This window comes from Ambystoma mexicanum, chromosome 6q (assembly GCF_040938575.1).
Source record: "Ambystoma mexicanum isolate Mex_15411 chromosome 6q, UKY_AmexF1_1, whole genome shotgun sequence".
Lineage (NCBI taxonomy): Eukaryota > Metazoa > Chordata > Amphibia > Caudata > Ambystomatidae > Ambystoma > Ambystoma mexicanum.
The window spans coordinates 1,567,991,681-1,568,018,623 of record NC_090937.1 but is presented as its reverse complement, the minus strand read 5'-3'; the positions used below and the strand labels follow the sequence as shown (position 1 = coordinate 1,568,018,623).

The following is a 26,943-nucleotide window of genomic DNA, read 5'->3' as shown; positions in this document are numbered from 1 at the left end:
TAACCGACATCTTGGACCCACAGTCCCCGCACTTCTTAAAGCCCGGACGCTGTGAGGAAGACGAGGTAGACATCTTCACAAAGAAATACTTCAAACACCAAACATGTCCGAAGAACCGAGAAACAAACTCCAAAGAGTCGAGGCGCGCCGAGATTCCCAAAGTGAACACGTTTGCGGGAAAAACTGAACTGAGGCTACGAGCGTCGTGCGTCCTACTTATAACATCCAGTGACGTCGGCCGTTGGAGGTCCTCGAGAGCGGCGTATCGACGCAGACTATTTTCCGAAGCAGCACAGCTGTGGTGATTACGGTCATAGATATGGAATACGTCGGATGACCCAATCCTCTCGAAATGCTTTTACGGTAAGTAATGCATGTCTTCTGATGTTTGTTAATCTATTTAGAATCACATGCTGTGCATGGACTAGCGAGCAGTACCCGGAGTTGTAGGTGGGTTGTGAGAAGGAACAGTAGAGAAAAGATGTCTTAGTACTGCTGGTCCCACCTGGGAATCCAATCTAGAATGGGCATCTAGAAAATAGTGTTTTGTAAAGGTGTGTACAGAACTCCAGGTTGCCGCTTTGCAAATGGAATCAAGGGGAAGATTTGCAATGAATGCTATGGATGCCCCGGTGCCTCGAGTAGAATGTGCTCTAGGCTTGAAGGGCAGTTCTCTCTTGGCAAGAGAAACAGTGATGCATTGGACAATCCATCTAGATATAGTGGATTTGGAAACTGCATCTCCCTCTCTTCCTGCCACCACTGAGACAAAGAACTGATTAGTCTTTCTCAGTGGTCTAGTTCTTTCCATATAAAACATGACCGCTGTGCGCACATCAAGTGTGTGTAGGCTCTTTTCTCCCAAGTTTGATGGGTTTTGAAAGAACGCTGATAGTTCTATAAACTAGTTGACATGTTATTTTGAAAAGAAATTTGGTGCAAACCTAGGGTGTGTCCGTAGAACCACCTTATCTTTGTGAACTGTTACAAAGGGATCTAGTATAGAGCGGTTGTAGTTCACTCACTCTCCTAATGGAGGCGATGGTTATTAAAGCAGCCTTAAGAGTGAGGTACTTAAGGGTTGCTTTATGCATGGGTTCGAAGGTGAGCTAATTAGCCTGGTTAGTACAACATTCAGGTCCTATCAGGGAGCTGGGTTAGATATAGGAGGGTGAATCCTTTTCACTCCCTCTATGAAGGCTTTACTAACTGGAACTTTCCACCATGACACCTTATATGTTGAGACGTAGTGTAGGCGGAGAGTGCAGCTAGGTGAACTTTAATAGAATTAAAGACTAAACCTGAGTCTAACAAGTGAGTCAGGTATATAACAATCTGTGTGGGAGAGCAGTGAACAGGGTTGATGCTCTTTGACCTGCACCATATGACGAACCGTTTCCACTTGCTAGAGTAGCAGTAACTAGTGTTCGGTTCCTTGCTTCTCTGTGAATGTCCATACATCTGAGGGAGCTGCAAATTACCAAATTCTATGACCTCAGGAACCAGGCTGCCAAGTTCAGGGTCTGTGGGCATGGGTGCAGTGTTTGGCCCCTGTCCTTTGAGAGCATGTTGTACGGGTAGGGTAGTTTCACTGGAGGAGACTGACATCTCCATCAGATGAGCAAACCAGGGTTGGCGGGCCCACATGGGGGCCATCAGTATCATGGTAACTGGTTCCTGGTGCATCTTGTGCCTTATCTTGTTGAGAAGGGGAGTAGGTGGGGGGTTTATAGAAGGGTAGGCAAGTTTCCCTGACCATGTTATCCAGAGACCGTTCCCCTTCGAGCGGTTCCGAGGGTACCTGGAGGTGTAATCTTGACATTGGGTGTTCCAGAGTTGCGAACAAGTCGATCTCTGGGAAGCCCCATTCTGCGAAAACGTTGAACTGTCTTCGTGTAGTTGCCATTTGTACTCTGCAGGCAGAGGGAAGTCTCTGCCGAGTTAGTCTGCCAGAAGATTGAGTTGCCCTGGTACATGTTGAGATAACAGGAACATGTGTTTGAGTGCCCACTTCCAGATGTTCTGGGACAGCTTGGACAGTCCTGGAGAGTGAGTGCCCCCTTGCTTGTTCAGGTAGTACATGGCTGTGGTGCTGTCTGAGGATCAGCACTGTTTTCCCTTGTAGGTCTGTCTAGAAAGTCTTCAGTGCCTTGAAGACCGCCAGTAGTTCCAGCAAGTTTGTGTGTTTGGACGCCATACTATGAGTCCAAACTCTGTGTGCAGTCTGATGGGATAGGGGAACCCCCACCCCCATCCTGTGAGGGATGCCGCTGTGGTTAGAGTGACTTCCACTGCGGGGGTGGCAAAAGGTTTCCCCGACGCAAGGTTTTCCTTCGACCACGATTGCAGCGAGAGAAGGCCTGCGAGACCACCACTAGATCGTCCCATTGTCCGCTGGCCTGACCACTGGCTGTTGAGCCACTCTTGCATAGGGCACAGGCGCGTGTGTGGTACCAAATAAATACAGGACGCCATCATTCCTAGCAACCGCATGGCCTTGCGTACCGTCAATTCCCGACCGGCTACATATTGAGGGATCTGAAACATCATGTTTTGGACCCTCTCGGATGGGAAGACGAGGCTGTCCTTTGTTCCAATTAGAGCCCCTAGGAATTGCTTGACTGGGTTCTAGGCTGGACGACTTCTCGTTGATGGAGAAGCCCAGGTGGAACAAAAGGTCTACAGTCCTTTGGGTATTTGAGAAGAATGTCTTGTAGGAATCCCCCATTATGAGCCAGTCGAGGTAAGGGTAGACTGGAATGGATAATCTGCGCAGGTGTGCCGCCGTCAGTACCTTCGTGAATACCCTTGGCGCTGAGGCTATGCCGAAGGGTAGCACCTTGAACTGATAGTGGTTGCCTTCTATCATGAACCTGAGGTATTTCCTGTGCGCTGGCAACATTGAAATATGAAAGTATGCATCTTTCATGTCCAGTGTTGCCATGTAATCCCCCTGTGTGAGCAGGGGCATTACCTCCTGCAAAGTCACCATACGAAATTTGAGGTTTTACGAATTTGTTTGCTGGGCGCAGATCTAGTATGGGGCGCATGGTTAGATCATTTTTGGGTACAAGGAAGTACACTGAATAAATACCCTCCTTTACCTGAGAGGTATGACCTCTATTGCTCCTTTTTTCAGTAGCAGTTCGATTTCCTGAAGGATGGAGAGGTGTTCTGGTGAAAGGAATCTTCCCCCCCCCCCCCCCCCCCTTGGGGGTCTGAATGTTGGGGACCGACTGTATTCGAATCAGTAATCGTGGGCTATTGTTGACAGTACCCAGCGGTCTGTGGTAATTTCCTCCCATGCTTGTATGAATGATGTTAACCCTGAAAGTTTAGGGAGGGGACCTGAACCTTCGGGTCATTTGGTGTTGGTAGCCGGGGAGCTGCGGGAGTGGAGCCCTGACCTCTTCCCTTGCCATGACGTCGTCCTCTGATTTGGTCCAGGGTCTTTAGAGTTTCGTGTTCCTTCTTAGCGGTTTCCAGTGCGTAATCAACCTCCTTGCCAAACAAGTTTGAGTCTTCAAGGGGTTTGTTGATGAGGGACGCCTATGTTTCTGGTTTGAAACCAGAGTTTGAGCCAAGCGTGACGCTCAAGTACAACCTGGACTAGAGACCGGCCGCCGTTTCGGCAGCATCTAAGGTGTTAATTTTTGTTGACCTGTGTACCTTCTGTCACAATGGCTAATAACCAGGTTCTCAAAGGCTCAGGTGCTTCTTGTAGGCCATTCGCATAACAATCCCGATTGGGCATCAGCGTAGCTAGCCAACAAAGTTGTGTTGTTGGCAATTCGCGTGGCAAAAGCTGCCGAGGATGAAATCCTCTTTCCCAAAACATAAAGCTCCCCCCCCTTATCTGGGGGTGCTTGGCTAGTAGATAGCAGAACCCCCGCCCTTTTCCTCGTGGTGGTTACTACCAGGGGATCAGGTATGGAGAGACCCCTAATATATAAGGGATCAGAAGGTGAGGGGGTTAAAAAGCTTATCTATTCTTGGATTGACCCCACTAACCAATGCAGGTGTAGATAGAGGGAACAAGGCGTCTCTTGACTGAGGCAAGAAGGGGTATGGCTTGGCTAGCAGGTGGCTTTTCCTTAATTATTTTCTTAACAAAATCTACTTCTGGGGTAGTTTCCCCTGTGCCAATTTCAAAATGTGCTGCCGCCTTGCATAGCATTGCATTGAATGTGGGTTGATCATCCACAGGTGACTGGTCCCTAACCGGTGTGATCTGAGGAGAGGGCAGATCTAACACATCAGGGTCTGTTGACGCCCCTGGTGACTGCCAAGGCTGTGGTTCACATATGTCTGGGACTTCCTCGAAGTCCCCTACAGGGTCTTGTAGATCCTCAGTATTTAGGAATTCTTAGTCTTCCTGAAAATCTGGATCCTCTTCAGTGAGGTCATATGTATCAATTTCTTCCTCAAGTGGGTTGAAAAGTCTTGGAAATTTGGCTCTATGGTCTTCAGGGAGCACCTCCCTTGGCCTCTTGGGTGTAATGTGTTCAGAGGTGGACACACCTATATAGTCGGTCCATACATGATTCAAATCGTTCCCTAGTCCACTGGGATAACCGGTGGCAGGAAGGGCTGCTCCTCCACCTCTAGGCGGCGAGATCTCTCATGGCGTGGAGGATATACCCCCTTCGCCCTCTGAGAACCCTTCTCGTGGGGCCGGCACTGGGGACGCATCTCTGGGTTTTCCCTTCGACATGGGGGGGGGGGAAGTTCCGGCGTACCCTCTCTAGATTTCGAAGTCTCTCTGACCTTGTGAGCGGGCTTCGGTGACTTTCACCACCCCATCTGAGTGTCCTTGGAGACTATTCTAGCTAAGCTTTCCACGACTAGGTTGTCCGTCGAGGGCTGGTCGTGAATTGTTTTCGGCAGAGCCGGCACCTTACCGTCGATAGACGCCCGCTTACGAGGCATTTAGATGGACGTTTTGGTGGTAGCGCCCTTAGTAGAATAAGGCCCAGTCGCTAGGTGCTTATGCGGCTGCGGGGAGGGTTGGCGACCCTTGTGTGCTTTGTGAGTTTTTCATGTGCGTCATTGTCGCTGGGGTGTACATACCCATAAGTGGGGCCTGAGCCGAGCTTTTCGGGGCCGAGAACAGACGCGGTGGAGCAGGAGTGCTCCATAGAGAGGTCGACAACCTCCGTTACGGAGGTAGTGTTATCACTATCCCCCACGTCACACTCGGCGGCAGCTGCCGCTGGTGAGGAATCAGCCCTCGACATGCCGTAGTCTGCCCACCTTTTGAGCCTACGTACCTTCAAGGTTTTTGGGCGAAGGCATTTACAGGCCGCACAGCCGGCCTTCTTGTGGTCGAGGGGTAAGCAGCGGTTACACCGCTTACTCTTGTCCTTCCGCAGAAATTTGCTGTTACAAGGGCAAAATCTAAAAGGAATCCTCTCCATATCTGAGGTTGTAATAAGTCATAACGACCCCGAAGGAAAAGGGGGGGGGAAAAGGGAAAGGCATTCTAGAAGATACAAATGTCCACAACAACCCCCACTCTCCCTACTGTGTAGGCCAGCGAGGATGGGCCATGTGTTTGCAGCGCCGAAAGGATAGCCTTCGTCAAAACCTCAGCCAAAGTTCTTGACTCGGTAGGGAAGTTGAGTGGCCGTCGAAAGAGGGCTGGTGGTGGTCAATTTAAACAATAACTGACAAATCGACCAAGGGCCGAATAAATGTTAAATGGCAATGTCTCTTATCAGCTCCGCATAAGGTGACCAGTATTCTGGGAGGAAAAAAATCTGCGGGACTTCGACGCGTGAGGGATTTTGGGTACACTACACGGATAGTATTACAGACACGCCTATGTCGATGGTCCCTTTTCGACTTTCGAAAAACAAGATGCAATACTCTGCAGTGACCACTGGCTGTCTGACTATGCACAGCATGTGATTCTAAGCATATTAACATCAGAAATGTGGCTACAAGAAAAGCATCCACAATGCAAATGTAATGATTTGTACACACATCCCTAATGACAATCCCCACCCTTGTATAAAGTTGTAGAATTTTTAGTAATATAATCCCATTGAAAAACGCAAAAAACTGGTAAAAGAGTGAAACAAGGCCTCACGGAATGGAGGTTTGGACTGATATGTGATGCATAAAATATGTGGCCTGTGTATCTGATTTGCTAAGAGGTTTCAATTGTGTAAATATATGTTTGTTGCACAATTAGTTTTTAGTTCCAGTGACTATGGGAGGTTTCCGGACACTGTAAAACTCACCCCATAAACCTGACAATTTTTCTGAAATCCAACCAGCAGAGAGCTAGGTCGAGACTACTACCCTTGCCCACTACGGTTGATCAAAGCGTGTGTAGTAAAGCCTGCCCCAGTCATGTACTGTGATGATGTCACCAGGCATTATAAATAAGAGCCCCTGACAACACACACTCTTCCTGATTCCTGTGCTGCGTTCCTGTACCTGTCATCTATCCAGACTCCAGATCCCAACTACAAGGCCAAGCATTGCCGATCTTACTTCAGGGCCCATTGCAAAACCCAAGCAGTGCTGACCTATTCCCCGGAAGGCCTCAAATTTTGAAAAACCACTAAATTTACCATTAACAAAGGGGAAAACTGGTACTTTTGGCATCCCGATCCAGTTTGGCTTGCTGCCACTCATTGCATGCTGCTGCCATCCTGCTACCTTGATGCCCTATCTTATCCAGTGACCAGAAGTGCTACCCGGTAACCAGTCTATGCCCAGCTGATCCTGTCCCGCTGATTTGGACCGGCTGTCCTTTGTTAGACCAGAGCGCAAAAACTAAAGAGTGGACTGTGAATATCAATAGGAACCATAGAAATTCATACTATACCCTGCTTTGCTTTGTCCTATCAGAATCTCCAAGCTATCCTATTCTGGACCCAATCTCTTGTTAAAATTGTCAGCATTATCTGTGAAACCCTGCCTTTGATTCCTAGTGTCAGCGTCGATTTTCCCTTCATTTTCGTTTTGCATAGAACAAACCATTAGCGATTTTGATTAAAGAAATTCATTTTCCATAAAGGAAACGGGGTACACCACGTGAAGGGTTACAACGGCTTCGTAACTTGAGATTCACCTGTGGCATTCTCTTACTAAGTCATTAAATCCAGTTTAAGTCAAATTTGCAATCCATTTTAAAGTAGTTTTCTATTGCTTCTCTGCTCTTTTCCTAAAAATGAACCTTACTAGATCTTGCATAACTCACTCAATTTTCCAGGGGGACACCTAATTCCACTTCCATATTGTACCTACGATCTATAGCTACACCCCAACATTAAAAAAACGTTTTGGTAATTTCAGGTGGAAATTGCAAAGGTTTGCTAATTTTCCAACATGTCATTTGCTGCAAACAGGTTTTAAAACCTGCCACACATTTCCGAACTGTATGCTCTTGGTTATACATTGCTTGTGATTGTTTGTACTTCTACATAGTTGCTGTAGTGAGGAATAATATTTGTTGCAAGGTTTTTGCAGCCATTCATTAATTCATCCATTTGCGAGTGTCATTTTTAGCATTGTCAGGGTTTAAAATACCGTTTTCTCTTGTTTGGGGAGGGAAAGTCGGATCTCAATTCTGTTTTGAATTTGTCATTCCCGATTACCTACTGCTTCTGTTGATCCACTCAGAATTGATTTGTGGGTTGAGGGAACCTTGCAGGGGGGAATTCTAACTCGAATTCTAACTTGCCTAAAATCAAAAAGTGTTCCTACTCCCTGGTGTTTGTAGATGTATCAATAGAAGGTTAACTAAGTGCATTGCTTACATTCATATTGTTCTCATCACCCCATTAGTGATTGCTGCACCATATTAAAAATGGTATGATCTTTTAATTTTCAAATAAATATTATATTTTACCAACCAGCCGGGTTCATGGTCCATTGTGACCCGGGGTATTTGAAAAGGGGGTGTGATATGAGTGTTGTAGGATCTCAATATTGAATCCAACATAAACAAGCATTTCAATAAGGCGCTGCATACTGGGCTGAGACTAAGGTGTGAGTCGCCTGATTGAAATCCTTAACTGCATCTTTCCTCAAGTCCATTCAATTGAGAAATTACTTTCCAGTAACTTTATTTCGTGCAATATTAGAGAAGAGAACTTTACACAGCAGATACATTTTAAAAAACAAATATGAACAAGGAAAATAAAAATTCCATTAGCATAACACAATCACTACATACATTAAATCATATACATATTAATTTGATCTGTTGGCTAAATTAGTCATTAATGTTCTGTGGCTTCATCTTCCGCATATCCCTCATCAGATAGCCATCTAGTCCAGTCTCAGCTGCTCAGAAACTGACAGGAGCGTAGTGTGGTTAGGCATCAGCTCCATCGGACTAAGCCAGGCCACGCCTAGATTCTGGAAGGGACGTTGGCTGTATATATACACATTGCATCGCTTCACCACCGTACCTCGCCTCTCCCCAACACCTCCCAGAGAGCTGAGTTGGGTAAGGTTTTCATGGCAAAGAAAAATCTTACGGACCTGCGTCAACCGCAAACCCTTTTTGCTCTCACCGGTGGACGATTGTTCCTCATACCTCTGAACGGGAACCTTTTCCACACTCGCATAATCCTTTACTCTTTTTATGGGTGTAATTTTTAAGACTCTCCATAGTGCGTTTTAAAAATGATTCTCTGACCACTTTAAGTGCCTATTGTTGCTGGGTTGCCCTCTGGCTCACCCTTCAAAACTTTCTCTGGCCAACCTTGAGAACTACAGTTGGAAGGTTGAAGGGATCTTTGGATCAATTTACATTTTATTAGACGAACCCAGCACCCGACATCTTATGTGGAGTGCTGGGGAGATACTGAGTCAAAGGACAAACTTAAATGGTTGATGGCAGTAATCCCATTTATCAATTTGGTGCACCTTACCAAATGGTCAGTATTTATGCCATTTCAGTGTTTCTTGGCCTTTGTTTCTTCCCCCGACTTCCAAGGACGGGAAATTCCTTTGTGTGATTTTTGTCTTCAGGAGTCCTGTAGATTCCCTGCCCAGGCTCCAGAGTGTCTGAAGGCAGGAAGCAAGGGTGGAGTCCAACACTCTGCAGTCCTTTGTCATGCAGCCTAAGAATCCAGTATAAACTGGGAGGCTGGCTGTCCTGAAAGGATTGCCAACACATCCCTACCCCCCCATCCCCTGTTTGAATGTTTCAAGGCTGTTTGATTGACTGTGTTCCTGCCTAAGTTCATTTCTGTGCCAATTCCCTTCAACCTTAGAGACCCCCAGCTCTTTTGCTGGACTCGGGGCTTGCGATTTTGTTTCCTACCGAGTGGAGCCTCATTCATGCATTTTTCCGGACTAGAAATGTGTTTTACCGAGTCAGAAACTCCATAGGCCTCTGCCTTTTGTATAGTGAGACAGCCCCTTGGGTGAAATGTCACCAAGACGACCTTGGTCTTCTATTCATGTTTAATCCCATTTTCTTTGGTGAACTAACGTTCCCAAGAATAGCAAGATGATCACTGTCTAACTTAAATTTTTTCCTATGTGGAGTGCTAGGGGGGGCGGGGTTACTTAGTAATTCCCCCTCACTTCTCATGTAACTTTGGTTACATTTACTTTACATGGCAGTGGTTTACCTTTCACTACAAGTGTGCATTTTTACAGCCGGCTGAATCCTCAGATGCAGTAGAGTACCCTACCCATGGGTGACAATATTTCCAAAATGCCCCCCCTTCCCGAAGCCCACCCAGGCTCCAGTGTGTCTGGAAAAAGGCTCCCGAAACTTCCCTGTCCTTTGTCTCTAGGTGTGCCCGAGTTAAACCAGTCCTTATTGGCCAGCTAACTGTCCTGAAAGGACATCCACCCTTCTGTGTGATTGACAGCCTAGGCTGTGAATGAATGCGAGATTGCTTAAAAAGTGAGGGTTTTGGGACTAGAGGCCGAGTCTACCACTGGAGATTAACATGTGAAGAAATGCCAGCCGCAGCCACCTGGACCGCTAGGTGCCCAGTGAAGCCCTGCAGCTGTGTAGACCCTGCTTTCGAATCGATTGGGAAGACGCTAACGGGACGATTTCGTCCCTTGGGCTGGCGGTACCAAGAAGAGCTTCCATTTGGAGCAATCACCTACTTGCTGTGATTCACCCGAGCTGCAGAAGCCCAATGGCAGGAGTCCTGTGAACATGGACGAGTATCATCTTGCAAAGTCCAAATCCGGCAAAATCTTTGTAGGCATGGTTAGGCAAGATTGTATGTAGTAACCCTGTGGGAGACTACACCAGCCTTGTCCTCTTGGCAATCGGTAACCCAACCTTTGGTATAGGCCTGTACTGGCGACTGACCCCTCTAGAGATCAGCCTGGCTGCTCAATGTAGAGGTGTAAAATGGAGATTCACAGTGACAGGTATTCAAACAATTATACTCAAGGTTTCCCATTAAAATTTATTAATTTAACAGTTTTTAAATAAGCCTTCTTTAGTAAGGCCAATAGGCAACAATAAAATCCACTTCAAAAATACACTCTTCAGTTCCAGTTAAGTAGATACCCCTTTGGGATGTGTCTCACACTTCCTACAATTTTCAGACATCCTGATCCACAGAGTGTTGGACCCCAGAAGCAAGGCAAACCCACAAGGTATCTGAGAACCACGGTGGTGCTTTTCATGAAAAGCAGATACCACGAAGTGCTGCTGATCAGGTTTGCCTATTGCTGCTGCCGACCTTAAAACCATACTGCAGGAGTCCCAAGACGTCCTCCCACCACGACTGAGGCCCAGTGTTAGGGAAAATTCTCAGAAATGTGCAAATTCATCACTACCTTAGAGACCCCCAGCAACTTTGCTGGATTTGAGGACTTGAGTTTTTAACCTTGAGAGCAAGATGCTTCCCCCCTCCCACTCATGTATTTTAATGTGATTGTGTACTGTTTCTTTTGGTTGTGGAGTCTGGCAAACTCCATAAGCATCATCTTTTACATTATGTCACAAAGCACCTTCAGTGCAGTGGCACAGAGAAGTCTTTCAGAGTTCCCAAAGGTTTAAATACCTTCTCTTGGATCAACTGTTTCCAAGAGCAGTAAAGTGAAATTGACTTTACTTTTGTAACTTTCGAGACCCAGCACACACTATCTTACAATAGGGTGGAGGGATTACTTAGAATCCCCTTTGTTTAGCTTCTCATGTTACCCTTTCTTCAATGAATGGCTGGTGGCAGTGGTTTACTTTTAACTACCGTGGTGTGCATTTACCACAGGCTGTGTTCGCAGCTGCAGTAAAACACCCAACGGTGCCATTTTTGTCAAAATGGCCCTGGTCGTCTTTTTTCGCCATTTCTTTGTGGAAAGGTCCTTCTTGAGATTTACTTTGCACACCAAACCAGGTTTGGTCTTTGTTCATTTTGCCTTTGCTGGGATTAACGAGTGAATCCCGCCTCTGGCTCCAGGGTGCCTGGCGCGGGCAGAAAGCGAGGGAGGTGCCCGAAACTCCGTACTTAATCTCCTAGGAGACAGGAATGCACTCTTAAGTGATTAGCCGGCTGGCTGTCCGGCAAGGGCAGGCAGGCACCCCGCTGGGTGACTGACAGCTAGGCTGGAATGAATGGGAGAAATCTACATAAAAAGGCAAGGCTTCTTGGCTTGGAAGGCAGAGTCGACGAAGGAATCCTTAAAAGAACTTGAAGAGGACACCTGCTGCAACTTCTGGACTGTTGGTTTGTCTGGTGAAGCCCTCCTGCTGTGCTAAAACTCCAATTTCGTTTGGACTACAGAAGCCCTGCTAGCACTTCTCCCCTTGAGTTGGTGGGACCAATCAACTCCAAAGTAAGCCACCTGGACATCCGCTTGGAGCTGGATGAAATTCAAAGGCAGTTGCTGTTGGAACCAAATCGCCAGGGAGAGCAACACCAGATTGTGTGCATTGCTTTTAAGCTGGCCAAAAGCTCCAGGAAGATCCCCCGGACTCCCAGGAAGCAGGACTGGCCAGGTCTGAGCCCGCTTCAACAGAGTGCTGGACCCCGGATTCAACAAAAGCCCATCTCGATAGCCAGGAAGAGTTTTGTGTTGCTATTTGAGGTAGACGCGAGGAGCTAAAACACTGAAGTGCCACTTGTTTGAAGATTGCCGGTTGCGGTCGGTGACTGTCCCATTGCAGTGCAAGAGTCCCCAGACATCGTCCTCCTTATCCCCACGACTGAGTCCCAGAAACAGTAGCATCTGCAGAGCTGCATAGGAACCGGAGCCATCTGCTGCACTTTTCTTCAACCTAAAGATACTGTACAACGGGTGTCGAACACCTGCAGCACGCTCATCCTTAACTTGCAGAGCCAGATAAGATAAATGCATGACATGCCGAGCAGAGACTTCATGTTCTCACCGTGGCGATCATCAGGGCTAACAGCCGTTGCACCTTGCCCAGGATGGCCGCTACCCTCTCCTCTGACGGCGCCACCATGAACGACACTTGAGTCGGGATCCCAGGAACAGCACGTCCTGCGATGGAGTCAAGCAAGACTGCACAATTAACTGAGAACCCCAGATACGTCAGTAGGCGGACGGTCCTCACCATGTGGTCGACAGCAAGGTCTCTTGATTTGGCCCGGATGAGGCAGTCCAAGTAAGGGTAGATGTCGATCCCTTGTAGTCACAGATGGGCCACCACTGGCACCAGGCACTTGGTTAAGACTCTGGGCGCCGACTTCAGACCGAAAGGAAGGGCCTTGAATTGGTAATGCTTCCCGTGAACGACAAAGTGAAGCAACGCGGTGTCCCTTGTGAATGGGGATGTGGAAGTGTGCATCCTCCAGATCCAACAGCGACAGAAAATCTCTGAGCACCTGATGAAGAGTGACCATTCAGAACTTCTGGGACTATGTATTTGTTTAGTCGTCGCAGGTCGAAAATGGGCCTCCAGCCTCCTGTTTTCTTTTGCACGAGGGAGTACCTTGAATAAACTCTGGAGCCTCTGAGTCGCTTTGGAACTAGCTCCATCGCCCCTTTCTTTAGCATGGCCCAAACCTCCAGCAGGAGCAGAGGGATGTGGTTTTCCTGCAGGGCCACCAGTGCTATTTGGGGACACTTCTATTTGAACTCTAGAATGTGTCCGTGGGCGAAAGCGTGCAGCACCCAACCGGTGGAGATAGTCAACCACACACTGACTAAGTTTGCCAGCCGGCCTCCCACCTGGGTGCATTCATTCTTGATTGGAGGTTGACTTGCTTCCTGAGGACCGAAAAGGACAACTGCCGTCTGTCCGCCTTGATGGCCTGTAGGGACTCACCCACATCTTTCCCACAAAGATTGTCCCTGTCAAAGGGCATTCCAAACCCCATATCTGGACCTCCTATCAAAGTTGGTGGCCTTGAGCCATCCACAGAAGCAAAGGCAACCGCCATTGCCATCTGGCAGAAACAGACGTCTGCGATATCTGTGGCCACTGTGATGGCGTGGTCCGAAGCCACTTTGCCATCTTGAAGAATCTCCAAAACCTCTGACCTCTTAACGTCAGGAAGTTCAGCAGGGGTGCGAACTTAAACCACAGCTCCCAGTCGTAGCGCGCCACGATAGCAAGGGCGTTGGCGGCCTTGGTCGTTGCTACAGAGTAGATAACTAGCCTTCCCATTGCATCCAACTACTTCGACTCGTTGTCAGGAGAGGTAGACGCTGTAGAAGACCGAGCCCGACAACAACTTCTTGGCTGCTGCAGAAGCCAGAGTCCGGGGACGGTTGGGCCAGCAAGCACTTAGGTGCAGAGTTCGGCACCCTGTACTTTTCCAGGTGGTCCCTCTTCGCTGGTGCTGTAGAAGGGTTCTTCATGAGCACCAGTCCTTTATCCCAAATGTCATCCAGGAGCGGGACTGAAAGGATGGTCTTCCTCTTCGCCTCGCGGCGTTGGTATAGGAAGCCCTCAGTCCTGCGGCCTGAGCTGGAAAAAAAGATTATCGCATGGAACGATCCCATCTCATCCAGCGGAGAGGATCTGGGCGGAGGCGACTGGAGTCTCCTCCGCCCCCATCCCGCTGTCATCTGTGCCCATTGTCGATGATGTTTCCGACCCAGTCTCACTTGTGGAGGGGTGGCGAAGGGTTAATGTTAAAGGTCATTTGTACCGCGCACTATCACCACTGGAGTGGTCCCCTGGCGGCTCTGAAATAGGGAGGGGGAGGGGAGGGGGTTAGTGGGTGGAGGCTGGAAAAGTGCAAGATTGCAGTGATGTGCTGTTGGCAGCCTCAGCCCGGTGGTTCCGTCGGCTGGGCCTGGGGTGTATGCGGCCGGTAGTCGTCGTGTGCTGATGTGCGAGTCCATGTGTTTTTGTTTTGTTGTTGCAGTGTAGTGAAGTGAAGTTCGTGCGGTTTGCTGCGCTAGAGGTTTGTGGTTGTGTTTGGAGTTTGAGAGGTGTATGCAGAGAAGGAAATTGTTAATGGTATTCGTTAGTCATCTCTATCCTGGACTGAACCGGCTGGGCTCGTGTAATCTTACCCGACGGGATGCTTGTACACCCTGAGCCTCAGGAGGTACGTGCCCGTTTTTTCATTCGAGGCCGTTTGAGGATCTAGCTGTCCCCTCCGCCCGCTCTTTATAACCTTGCATGCTCCTCACCCCCTCCACATGACTAGCGCCGCTGCTAGTGTCCATACACCCGGTTGTGTGGTGATTGGTGGTATCTTGTCCGTTCCACAGGCTCCTGGAACCTAGTTGTGGCTGTACGGGCGGTGAGGGATGGTAAGGGTTGGCTGGAGTAGTTGTATCCGTTTCTCTGGGTCTCGCGGGTGGACCCCTGTGTCCAGCGTCAGCCCTACTGGTGCCCAGGGTACTTCTGTCGGTTCTAGGGGTTTGTCAATGTCCTTTTTTGATGAGTCGTTTGTCTTATTGTTTCGGTTTTAGTCTCTGGTGTTGAAGAGGCAGGTTTTAAGTAATTTTCTGAATTTAAGGTGATCTTTGGTGTTCCTTATTACTTTTGGGATGTTGTTCCAGGTTTTCGCGGCTAAGTGGTAGAAAGCGGTGCCTCCAAGTTTCTTCTTGATGTAAGGTTTTTGTTCCAGTCGGATTTCGTTGGTTGACCTGATCGGTCTCGTTGGCTTGTAGATTGTTATTTTTTTGTAGGAATTCTGCTCCTTGTCCGCTGATTGCCCTGTGCGTTATGCACATTGTTTTGAAGATGATACGCTGTTTTACTGGGAGCCAGTGTAGTGTTTTTAGGGCCGGGCTGATGGTCTCTTCTGGATAGTTTGAGGAGTAGTCTGGCTGCAGTGTTTTGGATCCTTTGTAGCTTCTTCAGTAGGTATTTCGGTATACCGAGGTAGAGGCTGTTTGCATAGTCGATACTTGACATGATGAAGCCGGTGATGGTGAGTGTTGTGTGTGAAGGAGAGGAAAGGTAGTATTTTTCTTGCCGTGTGGAGGAGGAAGAAGCATTTCTTGACTGTTGCGTTTATTTGCGGTTCTAAGAATAGGGTGTTGTCCATCAGGACCCCCAGATTTTTTACTACCTTAGATGGTGATTGTGTAGATCCCATTTCCGTTGGCCACGGGATGGCGGGTTTCCTTCTCTTGGTCTTTGGATATGGTCATGATTTCGGTTTTTCCTGGGTTGATTTTCAGGTTGTTGGCATTCATCCAGTTGAAGACTTCTTTTAGACAGTCGGTTAAGTTTGAATGATCGGCTTGGGTGTCTTCGATCTTGTAGATGATTTGAGTGTCGTCTGCATAGTTGTAGGGTGGCAAGGAGGCAGCGGTGCCTCCTCTTGGATGGAGCTTCCCCTGTCGCCAGAGGGGCGGGCAGCACCGGTGCCGCGGGGGGAGCAAGCAGCATCACCGTCATTCTATTCTGTATCTTGGATACTCGTGTATGCAGTCTTGAGAGAATGGCCATTGAGAGGTCTCTAGGTGGCAGTTGAGGCGTAGGAATATGAAGCTGGAGCGTAGGAACAGGGCTCGGGTCCTTGTCATCCTAAGGCCCTCCGCTACCTTCCTCAACAGCATCTCGGTCATTGTCGACACCGCCCTTCTGGATGGTCTGGAGGTTGACTAGTTCCTACTCCTCAGCAGAGTAAATATCCGTGCCCTGGAGGATTTCAACACCTCCCCTCCCACCCCCCTCCATCTTTCTTCGCATCCAGAGGGGCGGTCTCAGAGAGATCGGCAACCTCTTCTCTGGAGTCTTCTCAATGGGCTGGAACGCAGCCTCCCTCCTGAGAGGAACACCCTCACCTTCAGAAGGGCGGTCATTCAACGTGCATTTCGGGATCTCACGGCAAAATGCACAACCCTGCTGTTGGGCAAAGTTTGAATGCAGTACCCTGTGGGGACACTACAGGCAACGATAACTACAGGTAGAGGTAACCCAACCTTTGGTATAAGCTTGTGCTACACAGTTTTGGTAGTGTGTTGAGCAGCCAGGCTTATCTCAAGAGGGGAAATGTGAGCTGTAGTGGAGTTACAAAGTTACACATTCAAATAAACTTGCACTCATTTTCTTGCATAAACAATATATTAGCCAGTTACAAAGCCATCCTCAGAAGAGAGTAATAACACAAATCTAGGATACATGACTCACCGTAATCTATTTCTGATGCTTGTATCTGCTTAGATTCACATGCTGTGCATAGGCCGACATCTAGTGGAAGCTGCAGAGTATAACAGCTTGAACCAGGGCGTGCCAGTAATACTATCCCTAGTGTGACGTCCCCTGTACCCATGATCCCTCACGTGTGTAGGACCCTCCGATAGTATTTTTTTGACATGTGGTAGCATGAGGAGTAGCGCGAGTACAGAGTATCCAAGAAGATAAGACTACAAGCAACCATGTGCCTTCTCTCAGAGGGGAGGAAGGGCGGGCGCCTGTGAATCTAAGCAGATACAAGCATCAGAAATATGATTACGGTGAGTAATTATAGTTTCTGAGGCTCGTAGAATCTGCTTAGATCACATGTTGTGCATAGATTAGCGAGCAGTGTTAGAAGGAGGTGGGATGTGAGAATGTTCATGAGCAAAAAAGTGTCTTAGAACCGCCTGTCCAACTTGATTATCCGTCTTGGAATGAGTGTCAAAGCAGTAGTGCCGAGTAAAGGTGTGAATTGAGCTCCATGTAGCTGCTTTGCAAATGCGGTCAAGGGGTACATTTGCAATGAAGGCCAGAGTTGCTCCAGTACCTCTTGTAGAGTGAGCCCTTGGCGTAAAAGGCAGTATTTTATCTGAAAGGGAATAGCACAGTTGGATACATCGACTATCCACTTAGAGATGGCATTCTTAGAGACACAATCTCCCTCTCCAGCTATGGAGACGAACAGTTGATTGGTCTTTCTTAGCGGTCTGGTCTTATCTACATAGAGGACCTCAGCAGAGCTTTTGGGTTCTTGGAAGAAGGCCGGTAGTTCAATAGACTGGTTAAAATGGAAATGAACTTAGGTGAGAACCTAGAGCGAGTGTAAAACCAGTTTATCCTTATGAATAGTAAAGAAACGATCCTGCACTGACAGAGCTTGAATTTCACTGACCCTTCTTATGGAGGTGATGTCTAAGAAGGCAGTTTTATAAGTCAGGTGTTTGAGACTAGATTTGTGCATGGGCTCAAAGGGAGGTCCCATGAGCTTAGCAAGTACCACATTAAGGTCCCAACCTGGTGGTGGGTTAGAAATTTGAGGGGAGTCTTTTTACCCCTTCCATAAATGCTTTGACGACTGGAACTTTCCACCATGAGACCTCGTTATGGGACGTGGTGTAGGCTGATAAAGCTGCCAGGTGCACTGAGTTAAACACTAAGCCTGCATCCAGTAGGTGGAGCATACAGGTGACATTAGAATGAGTACAATCGACTGGGTTGATTTGCTTATTCTGGCACCAAATTACAAATCGTTTCCATTTGTCATAGTAACAGTGACTCATGTTAGGTTTTTTTGACTCTTTCAAGATATCCATACATCTTGGGGGTAAATTGAGATTTCCGAACTCTGACTTCAGGAGCCATGCTGCCAAGTTCGAGTTGGGCTGAGGATGCACTGTTGGCCCCTCGTGCTGGGAGTGTAGGTTGTACCGGCACAGGAGCTTTATGAGGTCGCACACCGCCAGTTTGCATAGGTGTGGATACCATGGTTGTATCGCCCACATAGGAGCAACCCAGATGAGCGTCATTGGTTCCCTGTGGATCTTGTTCACCACCTTCCTCATCAGAGGGGTTGGTGGAAAAGCGTAGGCAAATATCCCTGACCAATTCATTCATTGGTTGTTCACCTTGGAGCCTGGCTGGGGGAACCTGGAGGCGAAGTCTGGGCATTTCCTGTGTTCGCTTGTGGCGAATAGGTCTATGGTGGAGAAGCCCCACAGAGAGAAGAGGTCTCCTACGACTGAGCTATATGGTGAAAGTACTGGGCTCCCCACCCTGCTAGGGAGGCGTATGTTGTGACAACAGCCTGTATCTCTGAATCGTAGAAGGGTTCCGCCTTTGTAAGATGCTCTTGTCCTCCAGCAGAGACTCTGTACTAGTGTTGGCGAATCGACCACTAGATCGTCCCACTGACCACTTGCTTGAGACCACTTTCACCAGCCATTCCTGCATGGGTCGCAGGCGCCTGTGCGGAACCAGGTAAATGCAAGATGCCATCACGCCTAGCAAACGCATCGCGCACCCTTATTTGGCGACCGACCTGCAACTGAGGAATTTGCAGCAACATATTTCAAATTCTTTCCTCCGATGGAAAGGTCAACCCCTCTTGGGTGTCTGACAGCTCCTAGGAACTGTTTTGGAGGTGCTTGGCACCAGGCTTGATTTTTTCTAGTTGATTGAGAAGCCCAATTGTTCTTTGGATGTTGAATCTGCAAATTAAGGGGGGTGGGGGGACTCCCCTCTAATCAGCCAGTTGTCCAGGTAAGGGTACACTGGGATTGCCTCCCTGCGTAGGTGCGCCGCCACCACGGCCAATACCCTTGGAGCCGAGGCTATTCTAAAGAGCAGCACCTTGAACTGGTAGTGCCGGTTGTCTATTTTGAAACGCAGGCATCTTCTGTGCGCAGGGAACATTGAAATATTAAAATAGGCATCTTTCATATCCAATGTAGCCATGTAATCCCCTTTCTTAGTAGGGGGATTACCTCATGTACTGTAGTCCTGCGGATTTTTTGTGGCTTGACATACTTGTTTGCAGGGCGCAAATCTAATGCTGGGCGCATTGTTAGATCTTTATTGGCACAAGGAAGTAGGTTGAATAAATACCCTTGTTTACCTGGCTGACTGGGACGACTTTTATGGCGTCCTTTGCAAGCAGAATGGCGATCTCGAGGAGTATTTACTGATGTTCCAGCGAGTGTACCTTCTGCCACGGAGGATGGTTGTGGGGGCGCCCTAGTAACTCTATACAGTATCCTCCGGACACTGGACAGTACCAATCTGTCCAAAGTGATCCCCTCCCATGCGTGGGTGACGGTGGAAATGCACCCCCTACTGGGGATACATGGGAGGGGACCCGAAGCAGAACATCACTGCTTACTGGGTGGCATACCACCTCTGGCGGGGCTGCCTCTATCCCTAGTGCGGCCCCCCTGTTAAGCCCGGTGATGATTGGAACTGATTGTTGCCCCATGAGGTTCCTTGATTTTGATAGTCTGAACCCCTCTGGGAGCTTTGGCCCCGAAAGCGACAAAAAATGTTTCCTCTCTGTCCTGAGGGTTTATTTGTGAGTTGGCCGAGAGATTTTAGGGTCTCATACTCATCCCTAGCCGTCTTTAAGGCTTCCTCCACTGCCTTGCTGAATAGTACGTTTGGCTATACAGGCATGTCTATAAGAGTGGCTTGGTCTCAGGTTTGATCCCCGACTGTTTTAGCCAAGCGTGATGATTTATAACCGCGCTTTCAGCGATTAATATTCCAGCATTATCCGCTGCATCAATGTTTGGCTTTAGTATGCATCCTGATATAGACCTTCCATCTGCTGCCAATTGAGCCAACTGGCTCTTTAGGTGTTCGGGTGCGGAAAAAACTAAAGCACCTACTTCTTCCCACTGGCGGCAACTGTAGCTTGCCAAAAGAGTGGCACTGTTGGCAATACATGCCCGTTAGGCGGAGGCAACCTTTCTACCCAGAGCTTATAGTTTTTTGCTCTCCTTATCAGGAGGTGCTTCGGAAGAAGCAAGCAGTGTACCTGCCCTCTTTCTGGTGGTTGTTACAAACAGGGAATCCGGTTTTAATTGCCCCCTGATGTACAGGGGCTTGGAATAGTTTGACTCGCAGACTAACTGCACGCGTGAGATTTGAGGTTGCGAGGGATCAATCCTACGCTGGATGGATTTAAATATAGGGATGGCTCTCCCGTCTCCTAGGATCTCTTCAGCGAAATCCATATCTTCTTGTACTCCCTGCGTGTCAATATGAAAATGGGCTGCTGCTTTAGCCAGTACCTTATTGAGGAGAGGTTGATCATCTACCATCGAGTCATGCACCGTGGTGTCTTTGGGAATCGGGGAGTCGAGATTGTAGTAGTCCTCCTCCTCCTCCTCCTCCTCTCATAATAAGAGATCCCCGTCTGGTCTTCCACAGATTATGGTTCAGTTTCCTCACAATATAAATCAGGGTGGTAAGATTCAATCACCAAAGGGTCTCTTTGCCAAAAGTAAAGTGTTAGTTTCACCAGATTAGTCCCGTTAGGATAATTGTACGAGTGTCCCCCAAATGGGTCTCGCTTCCCCCGATTTACCGTAAGCCTGTCCAGAATAAGTCCATATTAGGTTGTTGCCTACCTAGAATAACAGTCATTCAGTAAAGTGTAACATTGGGTTTTACTTTCCCTGTGCTATCTAGCCCAGAGTCTGTGGTGCTAACCATCCCTTTTAAGTCCTACATCAGTCACTTGTATAGTTAGATCTAACCAGGACCCCTTGAGAGATTAAAAGTATATGGGTTTTACTTGCCTCAGGTTAGCTGTGTGCCATCCGAAAAATAAGTTAGAAGAGTTACTGCTCATCTCAAACTGTGTCTGATTTCAATAGCACCTGAATATTACATCGTTAGGTTTTACTCACCTAGTATAACTGTGGGTTATCACAAAAGTAGTTCTAGGTTTTTACTGTACCTAGAATAAGTGTTCCACTATTCACCAAATGTAGATTGTCCAGTTGACGGATTATGTGATTTGTACTGAGCGTCACTGTACAACTGGTAGGGTCTACTGCCCTTGCATTATTGAATTTAATTGCAAAAGTAACCATTGTTTTTACCCCAAGAATAGGTGTGACCTATACTGAATGTGTGTGAAAAGGTTTTTACTTCCCTAGAACTACTGTTAAATATTCCAAATAAGGTTTATACTTTGGTATGTGTGCCTTCAAGTACAGTGTGGTGTTTTTATAATTGTGATTTCATATAATGTGTTTGTACTTCTTTACCCCTACATTTATCTGGGTCTACCTTTATTTAAATAAATCCTTTATTTTTACATATATAGTGTTTCTTTGGACCTTTTGTATTACAATTTCATTTGTACAGATTCTACAGCCCTCTGTCGCCCCTAAGATAAACCTGACTGCTATAAATAACGCTACCCCATACTAAGAGTGGAGTCTTGTACTGCCTCAGATGAATAGTTTTACTAAGCTCTTAGTTGGACTTCAGAAGAACTATCCTAATAAAGACGATGCAGCATAGCTGCCTGTCTTGACGACTATGTATGTAACCTGTTGCAACTGGTCCTTAAATAAAGTTGTTAAAAAAATTAAATGTTACAAAATATACTTACCGGTAGCAGTTTCCTCTTGGCTGATAATGTGCACCTCAAAGTACTGCTACCAAGGTTACATGGATAGTTGAGTAAGAACGTAAACATTGCTTTTGCATTTTTCGCAGTATCAAGCTGCAGTATAGCCTGCCAAAAAACAAACATTTAGTACACATTAAGCAGACAATATGTACAAAACATTTAATTCACAAATGAATAATAAATCATTAATGTATGAATTAAATTAACGACATGAAGACCGTTACAAAATTGGCAAGTAAAAGTAGTTTAATGTGACCAAGACCAGTGAAGCGTTCACATCAAAAACCTTGGCAGCAAGATTCTTCCAGTCGTTCAATGAGGGATGTAAACTATGTAACCTTCAGGAGAAACAGTGTTCCCAACAAATCAAACTCTAAAGGCGGTAGGCTGGTACTGAGGTACAGCTAAATCCCCACATGTTCCTCCATACACCACTACACTAGTGTTAAAATGGATTTTAGGTTTCAGTCGTGAACCGAGGCCAACCTATTCTGGGGATCTGTGTGTTTGGGTTGTCCACCTGGGAGTAAGCAACTATAAAACTATCCCTTGGAATACAGGTCCCCCGGCCCTTAGTCTAAGTATGTACTAACCCAAAGGACTGTTAGAATGGGAGCGCAGCCAGGCTGATCTTATGAGGAGGATGGGAGTGAGATATAGGTAATTACAATGAACCAAGTCAATACATTAGCTCAAATACACTTACACACTGGAAGTTACACTAAAATATACATTTTATATACACAAGGTAAGGCAGGTAAATACTATTTTAGACTAACCAATACACCGCACTTACAATTATTACAGAAAATGACAGTGACACAGGGAAGCCTTTTAGGCTGTCCCAAGGTTTAAATACGTTTTCTGGGATAAACTACTGTTTCCCAGAGAAAGTAAAGTGAAACTGACTTTACTAGTCTTCCCAAATTCCTAGACCCAGCACACCCCATCTGTGTCTAGAAGCTTATGTAGCAGTCAAATGCTACCCTTTCCTCTCGAGATGGCTGGTGGCAGTGGTTTCACAACGAACTACCGTGATTTTTCCCAACCGCTAACACTGGTAGCACAAAATTGCAGGAGCCATGTTTTTCAAGATGGTGCCTTAAGCCCCTTTGTTTAAACAGGTTATGTTATGTTATTTTGCATTTATATAGCGCCTTATATACCATTGGTATGGTCTGAAGGCGCTGGTAGGTTGAATGCCCTTGGGAACCGAAGTTCAGATCAGTAGAGAGATTAGAGGGAATCAAAAGGTGCGTGTGAGCACCGGGTGCGTGTGCAGCTCATGCAGTATTCGTGTAGAAGCTGCTTCTTAGCGGTAGGTGTGGTGGTTGAGAGATCAGGAGTATGTGTTGGTTCTGGCAGGATTTATCCAGACCGGATGTGGCTGTGTTAGGCCTGAGGAGAACTCCTGGCTGGGGGGTGTGTAACCAGCAGTGTTTACTTAGAATGATGTGGAGTGAGCGGCGGATGTTGATATGAGAACAGTTATACCGAATGGTGTCGTAGTATCCCTGTGTTCTAGTTGAGTGGTGATGTAAAGGAGAGAGTAAGCATGATGGTGTGATATGATGGGTTATATGCTCTTTCAAACGTTATCTGCATTCCAGACCATACTATACACGTCACGCAATTCTATGCGCTCCAGTCCGTTCCATGCACTATCCACTCCATGCACCCCAGTCTGCTCTATACATTCCAGTCCGCTCCATACACTCAAGCATTCCGGCCAGCCCTGCGCGCTCGGGTCCGCCCCGAGTACTCTAGTCTGCCCCAACATTCACAATTCTGTCCAAGTGTGGAGATGCCAACATTCAAGGTTCTATCTAGATGCAGCACAGGTCATTATTCACAATTCTGTCCAAGTGTGGACATGCTAATATTCACAATTCCGTCCAGGTGTGGACATGCCAACACTCAATACTCACAACTCTGTTTAGGTGCGGACATGCTACCATTCAAAGCCCCATCCAGAAGCAATGCAGGCCAATATTCAGAACTCCTTCCAAGTGTGGACATGCCAAGATTCAAAGTCCCATCCAGATGCAACGCAGGCCAGCATTCACATTTCTGCTAATATTCACTGTTCTGTCTAAGTGTGGACCTGCTAACATTCACAATGCTGTCCAGGTGTGGACATGCTAATATTCAAAGTCCTATCAAGATGCAACGAAGGCCAATATTCACAATTCAATCTAGGTATGGACATGCCAACATTCGAAGTCCTAATGAGATGCAACGCAGGCCAATATTCACAATTCCGTCCAAGTGTGGGCATGCTAACACTCACAATTATGTACGAGTGTGGACATGCTAATATTCAAAGTCCCATCAAGATGCAACGCAGGCCAATATTCACAATTCCGTCCAGGTGTGGACATGGCAACATTCAAAGTCCTATCAAGACAACGCAGGCCAATATTCACAATTCTGTTTAGGTGTGGGCATGCTAATATTCACAATTGGGTCTGAGTGCGGACATGCTAATATTATGGCACTCTGTTATTGGGAGGTAAGATAGAGTGGCAGGGGTTTTCTGGAGTAGAGTGATTGCTCTACTTTCCACCCATGCCACACTGTTTCTGTCTGTTAGCTGCTGGCTTCCCCTGCAGATACCTGCAGACACATCTTGGGGCTGTCCTTTGCCTCTGGGTCCTTCGCCGCAGGGCTGCCGGGCAGATGGCTGCCCTAGGGTGTCCTTGATGTGGGGTATGTGGGCCAATCCGGATGGGGTGGGCGTGTTGGGAGGCGGGCAGAGGGAAACCGGGAAGCGGGTGGGCAGGGGGGCGGGCTAAGGGAGGGAAGGGGAACCCAGAAACGGGGCTGCAGGCCGGGGCTGTCACGGCTATTCGTTTTGCCCACAGTGCGATGCCTGACTTCAACATGGCGGTTTGCGCTGACATGCCTGACTCTAACATGGCGGGCCTCGCGGACCGCTACAGTGTGTGTAGCGGTTTAGTCGTTGCACCCTATCATGCTTTGCGATGTTTCCGGGATGGAACGCCGACGGCTTATCAACCTGCACATCCCGGACAAGGACGCGTTGCTACTCTCCAAGGAGCTGGCGAACGCTACGTGAGTTCGTGTTAGGGAATCTCTTACTCCCTCTCTTCAGACTTGCCTTAGTTCATATCTAACAATTGTGACTTTGCTCCTTTGATCCTTACAGAACTTTGTTGTTGAATTGTGTTTGTTGTTTTAGGACGTCTCTGTGCTTTTCAGTCCCGTGGGTTCTCTGAGCTTTTCTAAGCTACTCACCTTTGAAGAATTTGTTTCCTGCAACCGTCTTCGACCGGTTTGGTTCCCTAGTGGTAGGCATTTGCTTAGTTTGGAGCTCTGAGTGGGGGCTTTGGTTTCTTTACCTGTGGATTCTTAGTTTAGTGTTTATTCATACACAGATCCATCACCCTTTGCCTTCTTTCCTTCTGGACATCCGTTATCTCTAAATATGGAGAGGGTCTCTGGTCATTCTCGGTAAGATTGCCTTCAGTTCTTCTCCTTGATTATATGTTGTTCCTAGTTTCCATTTCATTTGATTGTTTACCATTATTGTGCCTTGCTCCTCTTTGTCTAGTGTGCCCAGTCCCTTAGTTCATCCCTGGTCTTCTACTATTCTCATCTCAAGACCGTTTTACCAACTGATCCTTTGGTAAGATTCCTGCTTCAGGGGTTGTTCATCTCATTTCTAGGCAACTTTAAGACTAATCACTCTGTCTCTCTATCTTTCATCAGCTGGCCGGGCATTACTGCTGTGGCCCCGATCCTCTAAAGACACAACCAGTCATCTCCAAAACTCCCGGGATAGCGTAATCTACATCCACGGGACTTCTCAAGGAGTCTACGTTCCCTAGCAGCTCCACAGGGTTTTATTCCCCAAGAGGGTTTCCCTGGGAACCTTCCTCTGCCCTGGCCTTTGTGCCGGTTCACTGGGAGTTTCTCGGGGGGAATTCTAATTGTCATCTGAATATCGAAAGAGACATCAATCTCCACCTGGATATTTGTTGTCTTCTAATCCTCATCAATCCTTGCTCCATTCCCCAGGTGAGACCTTTTTGTTTCTATGTGATCCTCACACGGGGTCTCTCTGATTGTGATACAGTGAAGTTTTGTTTAAAGTCATAACAGGGACAGGGGGCCCCAACCACGCGCCAAGATGGTGAGTTTAGAAGCCCAGGAGGGTCTTAGAGCCTCAACTCACCTGCAGCGCCGCTGAAATGAGCCAAGGTACAAGGCTCAGCACACAAGGTCCTAAGGACCAATCAGGGCTTGGAGGCAGGAGGGGAATCAGGAAGAGGGTCGAGGCAAAGAGGAAGGCAAGCATAGGACCCAGGGCCTGGGCCTGTAAAATGGGCAAGGATGGCCTGGATTGGGGCCATGCAGGCTCATAAAATGCTCAAATACCAAAAGAACTCTGAGTGTGTTTCCCCTCCCGCCCCTGTCCCGACGACACAGCGACGATGACTGGCACAAGTACCCAGACGTCCTCCCTCTTGTCCCCATGACTGAGGCTGAGGAACAGCGAGATCTGCAGGAACTGCCAGGAACCAACGTCTTCAGCTGTATCTTAAGGTACTGTGCCAACCCGATTGAGAGAACTTGCCTCTCGCGGTGAAAGTTTGTGAAACTTTCCCAACTTGCAGGCCTAATCAGCTAGTGACCCATTATACAATTCTTTTTCGTACAAACTACTTGTGAGAACTTTGGCAAAGACTTTACTGTTTACTACAAGAACTGCCCTTTCCTATCCAAGACACTGGTGCATTGACTTTGACCTAGGCCTATTTAACTGAATCGAGTCCTCTAGTGAAATTAAACTATTTGCACTGCCTAAGAAAGTATTTGTGATCTATTAACTTGTGCCTTTTTACTCCCGTTGAAAGTAACTGAAATGCCGTTTTGCTCCTATTTCAGGGGAGCCTAATTTACTCAGAAATGTATTGGTATAGTATTGCAGTGCATTTGTGTATGATATTAAGTTGCCACCTCCTAGTGAATGTTTTCTAAATGAAAAATAATAAGTGTTTTACCAAGAAACCTTGAGTACAAGTGTCTACTTGAACCACTGATTTTCAGACCTCTGTTGAACATCCTTTTACTGCTCACATTCCCTCTTGAGATAAGCCTGGCTGCTCAGTTCGCCATCACAAACTGTAGTACAGACTTATACCAAAGGTTGGTTTAGCTTACACCTGTAGTCCTAATTTTATGTGGTGGTCCCAGAGGGTACTGCATGCAATTCTGC

The 26,943-nt window shown here is 47.3% G+C and overlaps 1 protein-coding gene across 2 annotated transcripts in view; it reads right to left on the bottom strand.

Moving 5' to 3' along the window:
- Positions 1 to 26,943, bottom strand: part of ZNF638 (zinc finger protein 638) — an 846,814-nt gene that overhangs the window by 277,799 nt on the left and 542,072 nt on the right. For both annotated transcript variants that reach the window (XM_069632287.1, XM_069632288.1), the window contains one exon: positions 21,681 to 21,806. In XM_069632287.1, coding sequence (XP_069488388.1) covers positions 21,681 to 21,806 — 126 coding nt within the window. The remainder of the gene's footprint in view (positions 1 to 21,680; positions 21,807 to 26,943) is intronic.